Source organism: Purpureocillium takamizusanense, chromosome 12, assembly GCF_022605165.1.
Source record: "Purpureocillium takamizusanense chromosome 12, complete sequence".
Classification (NCBI taxonomy): domain Eukaryota; kingdom Fungi; phylum Ascomycota; class Sordariomycetes; order Hypocreales; family Ophiocordycipitaceae; genus Purpureocillium; species Purpureocillium takamizusanense.
In genome coordinates this window covers 359948-373783 of record NC_063079.1, presented here as the reverse complement: position 1 = coordinate 373783, position 13836 = coordinate 359948, and the positions used below count along the sequence as shown (strand labels likewise).

The 13836-nt window shown below is 59.0% G+C and overlaps 4 protein-coding genes across 4 annotated transcripts; 1 reads left to right on the top strand and 3 right to left on the bottom strand.

The window, feature by feature from the left end:
• The first annotated feature begins 1357 nt into the window (after positions 1-1357).
• AAH1 (Adenosine deaminase) lies at positions 1358-2815 on the top strand. Its single transcript, XM_047992064.1, has one exon. It carries the CDS (start codon positions 1432-1434, stop codon positions 2569-2571), a length of 1140 nt encoding a protein of 379 aa, XP_047848077.1. The 5' UTR covers positions 1358-1431; the 3' UTR covers positions 2572-2815.
• A 357-nt stretch (positions 2816-3172) lies between these two features.
• On the bottom strand, positions 3173-7351 carry UFD2 (RING-type E3 ubiquitin transferase). The gene is made up of 5 exons (XM_047992063.1): positions 7059-7351; positions 6276-6994; positions 5062-6225; positions 4554-5009; positions 3173-4497 (listed from the first exon to the last, which is right to left on the bottom strand). The coding sequence occupies exons 1-5, from the start codon at positions 7125-7127 to the stop codon at positions 3606-3608; spliced, it is 3300 nt and encodes a 1099-aa protein (XP_047848076.1). The 5' UTR covers positions 7128-7351; the 3' UTR covers positions 3173-3605.
• Positions 7352-7851: 500 nt separating this feature from the next.
• JDV02_010328 (uncharacterized protein) lies at positions 7852-10019 on the bottom strand. Its single transcript, XM_047992062.1, has one exon. The coding sequence runs from the start codon at positions 9893-9895 to the stop codon at positions 8237-8239; it is 1659 nt and encodes a 552-aa protein (XP_047848075.1). The 5' UTR covers positions 9896-10019; the 3' UTR covers positions 7852-8236.
• Positions 10020-11323: 1304 nt separating this feature from the next.
• JDV02_010327 (uncharacterized protein) lies at positions 11324-12976 on the bottom strand (the record flags this gene model as incomplete). The annotated part of the gene is made up of 1 exon (XM_047992061.1): positions 11324-12976. One exon carries the CDS (start codon positions 12974-12976, stop codon positions 11324-11326), a length of 1653 nt encoding a protein of 550 aa, XP_047848074.1.
• Positions 12977-13836: the final 860 nt, after the last annotated feature.

Here is a 13836-nt window from a genome sequence, read left to right as displayed (position 1 = left end):
TGGGAGCCGTTGATTTCAACTCATGCATGCTGCGGGGTCCGTCGTGCAAAAACGAGTGTGAGGCAAGCAAGTAACACACGCTTGGCCGAGCAGGTTCCGAGACGTGGCTTTGGTTGTGGGGTGGGGGGTCGTTTTCGTACATACGGCCGGGGTGCTGACTCCTGAAGGTGTGCTGGATGGAGCTGGCTGGGATCACCCAAGACCGGAGGAGGGCTTGGCTTCAGAGCTTGGCTTCTGGACCCCGGCCCGCAAGCGCCCGACAGGTTGCAGAGCCCGTCGGTCGGCGCGGCATGAAACACGGTTGGGTTGGACATGGAGGAGGCCGCCGCCGCCTCGGCTCCGCGGGTCATGATCCGAAACGGATGTAACAGGCCCGCCCGGCTTGGCTCGTCCGTCCCTTGTTGGGGACAGACGGAGAGAGGACGAGACGAAGACGACGACGTGTGTAGAGAGAGGTTATATTTGCAGATGCGCGACGCACGGGCGCAGGTCAGGCGAGGCATGGCACGGCACGGTTGACGCCCACGGATCACGGATACAGGCGGACTGGCGAGGTGGATATCTGCCGCCAACCCGCCCACGCACGCGTGTGTTTCAAACGGGCTGCCGGTACCGCGCTTCTGCTGCGCAAGCCATGAGCTCACCGGCTTGCAGCCGGCCCATGCCGTGTCGTTGGCACTCGACAGCGATTCTCAAGGCCGACGGACCAACCGGTGCTGTCTCAACTGACATGTCAGCAACAGCAGCAGCAGCAGCAGCAGCAGTAGCAGTAGCACAAGCACAATGGGTCGACATGAAGAGGCGTTCGTTGGCTGATCCGCCACCGCTGCGTCAGCCGCTGAAGCGAGGGCTTTCATGTTCGTGTAAGGAGGGTGGCTGAGGCATCTTGGCAGCCAGCGCATCGTCAAGAGCAACGACGTTGGCTAAGACGACGGGGGCCGTCTGACGGCGCTCCATGCCATTGGGAGCTTCAAAAAGACGCCGTCTGCCAACATCCAACAGACCGAGGGTGCAAGCGCGGCGCGGGCGGGCGGCACGACAACCAAGGCTTGTGATAGATACGTAGTAGCCAAGGTCGATTACAAGCCGCCACGCGGGCATACCGTAGTAGACGCGATGGCGGCTTTCAGTTACAGGACAAGACAATATGTCGCTAACTGTCCTTTGCACAGAGACGGGGGCTGCCTGCCATGCGATAGGTAGGCGTCGCGGGGTCCCGACGCCAAGGGCCGGAGTGCTCCGAAACTTCCGAAGAGGTCGGCGAAGGCTATGAGTGCGGAGAAGGGGCACTGGATCCAATCCAAGGGGAGGGGGACGCAACGACGGGTGTGCGCGTGGCGACACAGTCCAGACTTTGTGTACGCCGGGGGAGACAGCGGACACATCACAAGCAGCCTCGTCCAAGAAGCGGCGACGGAACGGTCCAACATCATGTGCAAGTCCCCGCTCCACGACCTTCTCGTGGCCCTGCCCAAAGTCGAGCATCACTTGCACGTCGAAGGCACGCTCGAGCCGCCGCTGCTGTTCGCCCTCGCGGCCAAGAACAATGTCGCGCTGCCCGACGACCCGGCGTATGCCTCGCCCGAGGCCCTGCTCGCCCGCTACGCGCACTGGACGTGCCTCGACGACTTCCTGCACTACTACTACCAAGGCATGAGCGTCCTCGTCACAGCCGCCGACTTCGAGGCCCTCGCCTGGGCGTACTTTGTCAAGGCCGCAGCCCAGCGCGTCCGCCACGCCGAGGTCTTCTTCGACCCCCAGGCGCACACGGCCCGTGGCGTCTCATACGACACCGTTGTCGAGGGGCTCGGCGCGGCTAAGAGGCGAGCCGTCGGTGAGCTCGGTATCACGGTCGAGTACATTGTCTGTGTCCTGCGACACCTGCCGCTCGCCGACTCGCACGTCCTCGTCGATACGGTCCTGGACCGGGGCCACCTCTCACCCCCTCATCATCCTCCTGCTGCTCTTGCCGGTGCCGGTGCTACCGCCACCCAAGATGTTGCCAACAGCAGCGTGCTCGCGGGCTTCGGTATGGTGTCGAGCGAAAAGGACTTTCCCCCGGAGCTCTTCAAGGAGCTCTACGCGCGGGTCGCTCTCACGGGGACACGACTGACGGCCCACGCCGGCGAGGAAGCCGGGCCCGAGTTCGTCACCGCGTCACTGGACCACCTGGGCGTCGAGCGCATCGATCACGGCCTTTCGGCCGCGCGGGACCCGGCGCTGGTGACGCGCCTGGCCTCGTCGGGCACGCTGCTGACGCTATGCCCGTGGTCCAACGTGCGACTGTGCAACATCCCCGAGCTGGGCCACGCCCCCGTGCGGGCGTACCTGGACGGCGGCGTGCGCTTCAGCATCAACAGCGACGACCCGGCCTACTTTGGTGCCTACATCCAGGAGGTCTACTGCCGCGTGCAGGACGAGTTCGCCCTCTCCGTCGCCGACTGGGAATGGATACTCCGCGGCGCCATCGACGCCAGCTGGTGCCGCGACGAGAGAAAGGGCCAGCTCGTCGCCGAGCTGGACGTCGTGCTGGCCGAACACAGGTCCCTCGGCCGGGTACTCCAGACGTAAAAGGGGGGGGGGGGGGGGGATATAGACGGGCGGTGTTCTTTTTAACATGGAAAAGGCCTGCCGTGGGAGGAAGTGGTGGCGGATGTGGACGCGGACGTCGAGAATACCAATGGCCACGGCCGCTGATGACGGAGAGGGATGTGAGTACTATGACAGCGACAGCGATGGCGTCGATGATGATGATGATGATGATGATGATATGCGCACGTTCAACACGAAAAGATACCCTAGTTGATGACCTGCCTGCCTGCCTGCCTGTAGTAGTTCTCCTCGCGTGCAGGAAAAGTGAAAAGCGGCCGCGAGGCAAAGGTAAAAAAGGGAAGAAGAAGAAGCTTTGCTCCGTTGTGACATGGGGGGTGAATAGCCAGACAGGCAGGCCAAACCTTTTCCCACGGAGCGGCGAGACTGATGCTCCGTCTGCACACACATACACACACACACACAGACAGATACAGGTGCACGTACATCAACACAACAACGCCGTTTTGCGCACTACGTGACTCGTCATGTACGTATTTCCATTCTCGCGTCATGAGGTACCGCCTCTCTCCAACCTCAGACCGGACCCCCTCCCTCCCCCTCCTGTGAGGCATTCGTCAACCACCGCGTCCCTGCGGCGGTCCTCACAACACACGCACGAGGTCTACATGGCTCGTTGTCCCCTCTAAACGAGGAGCACTTTTGCTCCCTCCCTAGCCCTTCCCCCCTGCAGGATCTTCTCATCCGCCCCCGGCGACAATAGGTAAGTGACCAAAACAGAAAACAGGACTGGCCATCCCAACAGGAGTCCACCAGAGGAACCCACGCAATACGTCAAAGTCGTTGTTTTCCTCGTCGCAAGTCTAAAGAAAAAGAGGAAAAGAGAGAGAAAGACAGAGAGACAGAGAAAGCCGTCTTCCCAACCCATCGCAATGCAATGATTTTCATATACGAAGAGACAAATAGAGCAAGTAAAGGAAAGGGTGGGGTTGGCTGGGGGGGCCGATGCATCTACGGGCACAACACCCTCGAGGGAAATCCCCTTCAGCCCTTCCTCAGCCCTCAGCCGTTTCCATGGGCTCGCCGGCCATCTTGGCCTTGGCCTCGGCGATGCGCTCCGCGCGCCACTGCTCAATCCTCGCCTTGAGCTCCGTCTGCGGGATCGCGTCGTCCACCGTCATGGGCTGACGCGTAAAGGGGTCCTTGGGGTCGCTGAGCAGGTGTTGCACAATGGTCGAGCGGTCGACAATGTGCTTGCTGGGCAGCAGCACGGGATCCTTCATCAAGTCGCCCATGATGGGGTCCTCGAACTCGGCGGGGATGTCACCCAGGTCCACCTCTGCCTGGTCGAGCTCGTGCTTGGCCTCCAGGAACTTGGCCTTGATCTTCTCCCACTCGGCAATGTCTTTAGCATCCTTGGCATTCTTGGACGTCAGAATACGGGTGACGCGGTCGAGGACCTCGGGCTTGTACGAGCGTCCGTCGGCGGCGACGGCCTCAACGAAAACAGGCGAGGAGCCGAGGTTGAGGTAGATGTCGACAAAGTCGGAAATGAGCTGGATGGGGCGAAAGTGGTACTTGTCCTTGTTGGAGACACTCAGCTCGGCGGCTGCTTTCCTGCCCGCCAACGTCTCGAGGTTGTAGTTCAGCATGCTGGCCAGGCGGGACACTATCTCTGGCATGGTGAACGACTCGCTGAGGGCTTTCGTGAACAGCTTCATCATCTCGAGCGTCTCGTTGGCGAGCTGCATGTAGGACGTGGCCTGGTTGCCCAGAGTCTGGAGCTCCTCTTCCTTCTTTTGTCGGTCCTCGGCGGATAGAGAAGGGTTCTCCAGCTCCCTCTCAAGAGTGCGCATCTTGGGAAACTTGGTGAATGCCTCATCCAGGACGTACGTCGCGTCGTTAAGAAGCATATTGACGAACTGCACGAAGAAACTGCGATTGACACTGGAGGCAACAGGTTAGCTCGACAACTGCCACGCCGGTGAGCGTAGTAAACTTACTTGCTCTCGCGGGACAACTGCAGTTTGTACACGTCGTTGGTCCACACCGTCTTGATGACCTGGAAAATTTCGTAGCGAATGTTGAACTTGTCGTAAAACGCGTTGCCACCCGTGGACTCGCACTCGATGTAGAATTTCATCAAGGCGCGGAGCAGGTACTCGTTCGCAAATGGAATGGAGATGAGCTGATCGCCCAACACGCCTTTCTTCAGATGCATGAACGGCCACGTTCCCGAGAAAAGAAGCGAGACCAGCGACGACTTGAGGTACGGATTCTTGATGAATTCCGAAGATCGGAGGAAGGTGATGCATAGCGCAATCATCTCCTCGCCTACAGCGCTTGGCAAGATTTTGGGGAGCCATCTGAAGACGAACTTGAAGTTGTCCACAATGTTCTGCAGCGTGTACTCGGGCAAGCAGGCAAACGCCTCAGAATGCTCCTCCGAGAGCGGCAGTCTTGTATAGTCAGCGTCAGGCTTCACACGTACAGGGGCGAACGGGTACTCACTTAATGCACTCCATCTCCTTGCCAGGCTTGTAGTCCGACCCCGTCACTAGCCGTAGTAGCCAGACGGCAACATATCGCATGAACCGGAGCGATGTGCTCTGCATCCGCTCGTCAAGCAGTGCACCCTCGATGGCATATTTCAAGGCAATAGTCTTCTCCAGCACATTCGTGTGACGTCGAAGAGTCTCCTCGAACAGCCGAAGCTGATGCGGAGAGTTGGCCACCTTGGGTCGCTCGGCCTCCATAGCCTTGATATTCTTCTCTAGGTACTTGATCTCTCGATCTATGTTTTTGAGCTGTGAGTTTAGGGCCTCGCTTCCGTAGTGGTGTGCAGCCAGTGTCAGGAAGAAGGCCTCGGAGATGAAATTGGATTCTCCATCCTCCTTCTCGGAGTAGTACTTGTCGGCGGTCGCTTGGTCCGCGTTGAGCTTCGTCTCGTCCTTGATGTCGATCCGCGGCTGCCTCTTGAAATACTTTACGTCGATCTTGTCCACCTTGCTAAAGTCGTTATCCATAAAAGGTTCGCAAAACCGGTCCATGACCGCCGTAACGTTCAGCATGAAGCCGTCAGACGCCACTTCTCGCGGGTCGACCTGGATCGCCCGCCTCTTGTGGTTCATGTTCATAATGTACGCGAACCAATTCAGTGTCAGGCTTCTCGTCTCCGGACCAGCTCGAATGAAAGCGTTGGCGATGACGAAGAGGTCGTCCTGATGAGCCCTCAGGGTAAGGCGTAGGGAGTCCTGAGCGTTTGCAATTCGCGTTCGGTCCAGAGATCGCGGGCCCGGGAAGTAGCTCTTGATGGCCTCCGGTTGGAGGGGCGAAATTCGGAAGAAGGGGCCGAGGATGGTGTGTCGTTCGATGCCGTGCGCCGACTGCGCCATGTTGAAACAAGGGTGCTGCGCCAGATTGGAGATGAGGACGGGGAACCGTGTGTACGTCAAGAGGGCCTGAATGTAAGGCTTGTAGTCGTCGCCAAGGGACAGGGAGGAGAGCCGAGTGCTGATGGTAACCATGGCATCATTGAAGAGAGCCGGAATTGCTTCGTCGTCGTCAAAGCGCTTGATAGCCTCCCTTATAAAGTCAAAGTCGAGGCCGGCGTCGTCCGTGATGCTACGCAGCAGGTACGGCGCCAGCGAGTCGTGATCAATGTTGACGTCTCGACTAAGATTCAAGTCAGCTAGGTGCATATTGCCGGTATGGGGTGGACGGACCCGTAAAGGACTGGCATTGTCAGTGAAAACAGGCAGTTGCTCATGCACAGCCGCTTAGCCTCCTCGAGCATCTCGAGCTTCGTCGCGCTCGCGTTCTTGGCCATGGTGTGCGCCTTGACCACTCGCTTCCAGCACGGCAGCAGGTAGCCGAAAAGCGGGCTGGACGCGGGCAGTGTGCCGCATGCCTCGATGATGGCCTGGTCGAGCACGTTGACAGACAGCTTCAAGGGCTCGCCGGCCTCGTTGAGCTCCTGGTTGAGGTTCGGCACGAAGATGAGCCGTTGGCCTGACGGGCTGGCCATGTGATGCGGATCGACGGTAATTTGGAACACCTGCGTGAGCACCCTGTGCGTATAGTCGGCGTCCGACTCGAACTGGGCAACAGCGGATGCGGGCTTGCTCCGTGCCGCAGGCGGTGGCGTGGCTGCGCGTCCGTCTCCAGTCTCAGCGGCGGACCTCTTGCGTTGCGGGCTGGAACTACCTGAGTCTTTACGGCTGCTTTGGACACCTAGTTGTGTGAAGGGGTTGGAGCCCGGCGGCGGCGGCTTCGGGGCTGGTGTGACGGTGATGTTGGCTCGGGGGCTCTCGCTCGGCTGGGGAGGCTTCGGCGCGGGCGTCGTTGTCGACGAGGACGAGGACGGGGCGTCTGGCTTGTCTGTGTTGTCAGCTGCCTTCGGGGCCGCCGCGGAGCCCAGCTTCGCAAGGCGTCGCGCCCGAATCTGCAGCGTTCCACGGTTAGCAATCGAAAGGGTGCGCTGCCGAGGCGTGAGAGGGTCGGCTTGCCTGGTCCATCTTCTCCTTGTCCGGGGCGTCGCCATCTGGCCACATCTGGCGCTCCTCGTTGGGATCCATGGCGTTTCGTGATCCCCCTCGTCGCGTATGAACAGGAGACGCGGGTGGGAAAGGGGATGTTTGCGGTGGTGGGAAAGAGGAGCAAGGCTGCAAGGTCGGAGGATGTGATGTATGATGAATGGAGGTCCGGGGATTACTTCATCAGGGCCCCGCGGCGGTGGCAGCAACGCAGCGTAGCGCAGCCCAGGGCCATGGCGGTGGGCGCGGAGGGATGGAGTGTGGTGGGGGCCGAACCTACCTGTACCTTTACAGGTAGATCTACCTCGGGAACCACAGGCTATGGAGACGGGGAGTTTTTGGAGGGTTGGGTGCGTTGAGGCCACCCGACGGCAGGCACCCGACACCTAGAGCGCCTTGTAGCTGATGCGGGGAGCTGCTCCGGCGGCTTACTCCGTCCAAGTGCCCTGAAGCAGCACCCGCCCAGAACCTACCTTCTAACCTTATGGAAGCTCCCGTCCTACACCAGCTGCCCGCCCTGAGCAGCAGCCTAGGCGGCGTTAGGCAGACACCTGACGGGACGCAGCTGAGGCCAGCCGGCCACTGTCAACCTGCTGCCTCGAAGAATTAGTAAGGTACTAAGGTGCGCAACCCGCTGCCAGCTGCGCACAGCCCCAGATAGCAAGCAGCTGTCACGCCAAGGACGATCCCGGTCAGACAGACAAGCACAAAGAAAGAAGAGACAAATTGCTACTACCCGGAAGAGCCGGGGGGCAGGGCATCAATCAATAGTCTAAAGGCCCTGATACCCCGTACCGTACCGTACCGTATCCTCAAACTCCGCTCGTAGGGTCCGGGGACTCAGCCAAAGTCCGCCTCTTTCAGTTCTCCGATATACGGGCTGGCCGCCAACACCTCCGCACCGCCGTGGTCTATCCCCGCGGCTCTATCCGACTTTCCGGACATATTTTCGTTCATCATTACTCAAGTAAGAACAAACCCCCTTTACACATTTGCTGCATGTCCAAGTGTCATCGCCCGCGATATGTACGCAATGTACCTTGACATGAGGGTATCCGGCGCCAAACGCCGCACGACAATGATGATCCCAGGTCCCTCTTTTGTGTTCATTTCTTCATTTTACATGGTTTGTTGTTCATTTGTTTCATGTCTCATAGCCGCGGAAGGTCCGTCTCCGCCCCAGAGGACCGTCTTCGTTCCGGCAGCAACGGGCCCGCGTTGCCAGAGCTGTCCCGTCGAATCGTCGTCGACGCGCCCGTGTTATTGGCGGCTCGAATGCGGCCCTCCTCCCGGCTCCTGTTGAGCAGCCAGTTGACATGCATCCGGATCATATTGATATTGTTGCGCAACTCCGTCACCTCTTCTCGGATGGGCATCACCTGATTTAGGGTCCACATGCTTTGACGAGCCTCGAGGTGCGTCAGATTCTGGTGCACCTCTTCGAAGCCCGCATCGAGGTCCTGCATGGTACGGCTGTCGCTCAGGACAGACTCGCTACCGTTGCCGCCGCCGCCGCCGCCGCCGCGCCGGTTCATCGACGACGTAAGCTCGTCGATGCGACGGTTGGTGTCGTCCTGCCTAGTCTGCATGTCCCGTAACTGGCTGCCGAGCTCGTTGTAGGATTGGATCACCTGTCTTTGATTCCTGATGACAATACCCGACGCCGTGTCAGGGTGGAAGGGGCAGCCAAGCTTGTGCGCGCCAATCTCTCCGCGGATGGCGCGTACCGGGCACCCGAGATCCTCGTATGGACATGCAACCTCGACGCCATCGCACTCGGTGTCGCTATGCGTGTCCATTTGGGACCGGACCACGAGCTGCCAGCAGCCTTGGCACCGAGTCTTGGCCTTGGGACACGACATGAGATGAAGTTCGCGGTCCTCGTGCTCCATCTCAGCCTCACAATCCGAACAGCTGATCTGGCGGTGAGGGCACTCGTCGTCCCTGGGTTTGTGTCGCATCTTCTTGTCGCAGGTCATATCCGGACACGAGAACTCCCTGTACCGGCACTCGGTGGTAGCGTGACGCTCGACCACCTCCCGCCTCACCTCCTTAGTGCAACCCCTCCCCTGGAACGGACATTTGACGATCAAGGAGTTAAGCTGGGTGCGGATCAGTCTTGCAGCGCTGAAGCAATCAAGCCAGCAAATGAGATCGCGGTCAATGGGGCAGGCGGATCCGGAGGGACTCGAAGAGATGCTCCTGCGCAAGCACCGGTAACAGAATGTATGATCGCACGGCGTAGTAACGGGATCGACGAGGGGGTCGTGACATATGGGGCATAGCAGGTTCGTATCCGGTTCAGATACGTACGAGAGGCCGTACATGTCGAAGACGGACTCGCCGCCGTACTTTGCGGGGATGTCGAGGGAGGACTGGTGGGGAGGAAGCAGAGGACCGGAGCGTCGGTCAGAGGCTCCGTTGGGCGCGCGGGCAGACACCAACAACGGCGAAGAAGTGGACAGAGCCCGAGCCAGCGCGCCATGACGCACACGGCCGTGAACCTCGGGGGCAATGTAGAGCGTGTCGGGCGACGGCGGGCGCACGAGGCTCGTGACGAGATCGGGCGTGGCAGAAGCGTGGCGAAGGTTGCGGCGGGCAAACCTCCGGGCGGCGGCAGGGCTCATGCGCACATGTAGACCCTCGTCGCTCGAGTCGGAGATGGTTTCGAAAGACAACTGGTTCTGGATGACACGGGTCGGCGGAGAGGTGGACACCGAGGGCGAGGTCGGGACGGCGCCGGGTGTGAACTGGTCGGCGGCGGCACCTGGGGCGCTGGGTTGGCCTGGGACTGGCCCGGTCGCCGACATGGCGGCTACAGTTGGTGTCGTGTGCGTCTTGTGATTACTCGTCGTCAGGAGTAGAGGCCAAAGTCGACGCGGCCGGGGAGCAGCTGATGCGGCATGTGTGCTTGCAGAGGCGACGTCGAGGTTGACATGGAGATGATATGGACGGGAGGGGGAGTCGCCAGGACGCGGGTGTCGAGGTTATTAGTTGCTGCTACCTTACGGGGGCAAGCGGCGCGGCGCGGCAGAAAGGCGGCCAGTCGCCTGCCGATCGGCGAGACGGCAGCCGAGGAGGGGCGCGGGCCCCCTGCCACATGCCGTACAGTGCTGAGTGCACCCACTGTACGTGCGCGGGGGCACGCACGCACGCACGCAGGATGCGCGGGAACCTGGAAAGCTTGACACCATGACGGCGCAATGACGACCAGAAATGGGCCGATAAAAGTGCGGGTGCGAAGTAGAATCGAGCCAGCCAAGGTGGCCATTGCGCGACTCTGGCTTTGCGAAACATACCACGTCGTAGTGCGATGGGAGCTGTTTCGTGTTGCAGGGCCGGCCGGTACTTTGCGCCTCGAAATAGTCCGTCACCTGAAAGGCCCAAAGAGGCGTGCATCCGGTAGTTGCGACCATATATCACCCCTTTCTCTATGAACCAGCTACTGCTCCTCCAAGCTCGAGGTTCACCTTGTCAAATTCTTCGGATGGCAGGCGGAGCCAGAGACTTGTCACGGCAGCCCCTCAGAACGCTACCGGCGCATCCTCACAATGCTGTTCTTCATCTGCGTCACAAGCTGCCTTAGTACCCCGGATTTCGGCTGTTGTGATTGACGCGCAGTGACGCTCCCCCCCCGCGACCAGCCCGCTTCGTCCGCTGGGGGGATTGTTTGTCGCCGCACGACGACGACGACGACGAGTCGCTGCACGGCATCCATCGCTCGACACTGGCCAGACATGAGGATTGTGGTGAGAGATGCGTTCCTCTGGCGCTGCCCTCTATTTGCCAGACGTGTACTCGAGAGCGATCCCTGAGCGCGAGTCAGACTGGGCCGGCCATCGGATCAATGGAACGGACGTCACTGGCTGGTGGCCGCCCGCGTGCGTGCTTCCATGTCGGCCCCGCGAGTAGTTAGTTATTGTAGTACGAAATGGGGTCTTATTGCGCTCGTCCCCAGCCAGGTCCCAAGGTGATAAGTGAACTACTAATTATCTCTAAGCCATCGAATCAATCTTTCCCAAACCCATTCATCAGCCAGGCGCATCAGTAGACTCTGCAGAGCGACAAAGTCTCGTCGTATACCTTGACCTTGTTCGCCCCCCCAGCACCCGCCGTCCGATCCGCTCCGTGTCCTCGTTAAGCAGTAGCGTATCCTGATCGAGCCCGTTGATTGCCCGGTCACGAAGCGGTTCTCAGCCGTTGGTACCGAAAAGTCATGTCTAGCGATAGATTGTGTCCTACCACGACCTGTCCTCGTACCCCATTCCCGCCCTGTCATCATTCGCGGGGCGGCTCCTGGTGATCCTGAGCGAACTAACGGCAGCCGCGTATAAAACGCCCTCCAAGTGCATTGCTAGGCAGAGGGCCCAGGTGAAGTCGACTTTGCGTTGCCAGTCATCGTCACACATCAACCTCAGAGCGGCGGGGTTGTATATGTCATACTCCGGCTGTGTGGCCCCCGTCAAGAACTTGATCAAAAACAATTCCACCACCTCTTGTTCTTCTGGCCTCGTAGCTTGCGTAACAACACGCAAGAGCGCATGACCGCCCATCACCACCTCTCCAGACCAAGGTATCGTGATTGGGAATTGTTCTGGAGGGTTCTGTGCGAACCTCGAGTCGTCAACGAGGTCTTGGTAGACAGGCATCGGTGCTTCGAACCTCCAGTCCACTCTGACTCTGAGGCTTTCTGGAACCGCGGCAGCGTTCTCCATGACGCGGTGGCGAGCATTGGACAGCTGCCATATGAATGTCGAGAGGATACCCAGTGAGTCTGGTTCGTACTTGCGGTTTTCCATCGTCCACGTCAATAGTGCGCCGATCCGAGCGTAGGCTCTCGACAATGACTCGGGTCCGAGGTCCCCACCACACATTGTAGGCAAGATGTTCCCCATTTCCCCAGCTGCAATGTCGTAACCCAAGTCAATGAGATCGTGTACTGACACCAAGCCGCCCAGTATAAGTAATGAAGCATCGTCCCCGCGGCAGTCATACGCCACGTTGATAAAAATGGCGTCCGTGCACCGAAACGCGCACATGGCCCTCAGGTCGCTCCATATCACATAACCCGAGGCGCTTCTTCCGGTGGTCCTGGCGGCTTCCTCCATTTCCAACTTGAACTTTGTCTGCACGTAGTTGGCAAGTTTCAGAGATACTCCGTCGCCAACGTATTCGTGGCCAGCACCTTTACCCACGTTGACACAGCGTTGTCGTATCGACTCTAGCTCAGCTTCACAGTCGGGTCGACTTCCGATTGCGTAGTCGTAGAGGAACTGAGTATCAAGCATCGCCCACAGTCCCCCATATGGTCCTCCGTAGACGAAAAAGTCGTAGGCGGTACTAACACTGTACACGCAGGTGTTCCGCATAACTCCCCTGGCCTCGAAAGCTTGAAACAACTTGGCCATTTCGGCACTTCGTACCTGGCCGACCCCATCTCCCTTTGTGTGCACTTTGCCTTCAATCTTTGAGTGGCCGGAATCACTGGGAAGTGCCGGGACAAACTTGACGTACCCCCTCGAAACTGCCGTCCCCTTTGAGGTAGCAATTTCCCTGGCTTTCAGACATAGGTCGACCGAAACTATGGCTGAGACAATGGTATTCCCGAGGTCTCCAAGGGCAACGTTCCTCGCGAATAGTGCCCTAGTTACGGTATCGACGGCGAGGCACAACTTGCAGTGACAGCCCTCGGTGGACAAACCAAGGCTGGTGGCCGTATGAACGTAATCAAAGTCTTCCACAATAGCATTGTCGACGAACCTGGTGGGAATTGAAAGACCCGTGTCCCGAAAGTATCGTGGATCCACTGCCGCGTCCGCCAGACCGTCACCGGTCCTCAGCTTTGGGTCTGCACCGCTCTTCTCCCATGAGGCCTCAAAGATGTTGTCCATGCGTGGCCTATTTCTCGCTGGCTGCAGCTGCCACAGGCTAGTCAGGGTTTCTTCAGCCCTCCACGAATGGGCCCGCAGTTCCTTCATTGAGGCGTCTACCCAGAACAGGTCTTTACTGGGTAACTCCCTCTGTAGCCATAGGTTACCACAGGTGAGGCCGTCCAGGTCAGGGCATCTGCTTCCACCTTGGCTCATTCCCGTGAGGCCGGGGGTGATACCGCTGCTGGTAAGTGCAAAAGTCTCACCGTTCTGACGCTTCAACCAGACCTGGTAGGTATGCCTCTGACCTTTAACGAGTCTCGTTTCAACATCGGGAGGCGACTCGGGTCTCTCCACCTCCGAATCCACCCTACAGAAGCTGTCGACGATGTATTTAGCATGAGGAGTATTGGCAAGGTCCCCTTCCACGGCCGCCTCGAGGGTTGCGAACGAGGCTACATTTGATTCTTCCTCCAGCAACCACCCGAGAAGATCTGCTCCACAAACTGTCGACATTGTCTGCACTCGGTGAACAGCGGTTGACTGATCAAGAGCCCGTTATGGCGGGTGACTGGTGAGCTATGTTTGTCTAGCGTGACGAAATCGTTGACGGCAGCAGTCAGCCAGGTAATGTTCGTAGATGTCTGTGATCCTAGTTCGAAGCGTTTGTGAGGAGCATACACACGACAAAACAGAAGGGTGAGGGCGGAGTTAAGTATTTGGTCGATGATGACTGCTAAGAGTCTGGCAAACTCCTTACATCTGATGACTGACTGCTAACATCGGCCCTGCTAGCGCCTCGTGTTGTGATTCTCCATGTGTGTATGACCGTGCTAGTAGAGGTGAGCCGGTGATCTAGCTCATTTTGAAATTATGTTGTA

What these genes read in the sequence shown, in the direction of transcription:
- AAH1 (XM_047992064.1), top strand. Translation starts at nt 1,432, where the DNA reads ATGTGCAAGTCCCCGCTCCACGACCTTCTCGTGGCCCTGCCCAAAGTC.
- UFD2 (XM_047992063.1), bottom strand. Translation starts at nt 7,127, where the DNA reads ATGGATCCCAACGAGGAGCGCCAGATGTGGCCAGATGGCGACGCCCCG. An exon ending in ACAAGGAGAAGATGGACCAG is followed by an intron (nt 6,995 to 7,058) that starts GCAAGCCGACCC and finishes GGAACGCTGCAG; the next exon opens with ATTCGGGCGCGACGCCTTGC. An exon ending in ACAATGCCAGTCCTTTACGG is followed by an intron (nt 6,226 to 6,275) that starts GTCCGTCCACCC and finishes CTTGAATCTTAG; the next exon opens with TCGAGACGTCAACATTGATC.
- JDV02_010328 (XM_047992062.1), bottom strand. Translation starts at nt 9,895, where the DNA reads ATGTCGGCGACCGGGCCAGTCCCAGGCCAACCCAGCGCCCCAGGTGCC.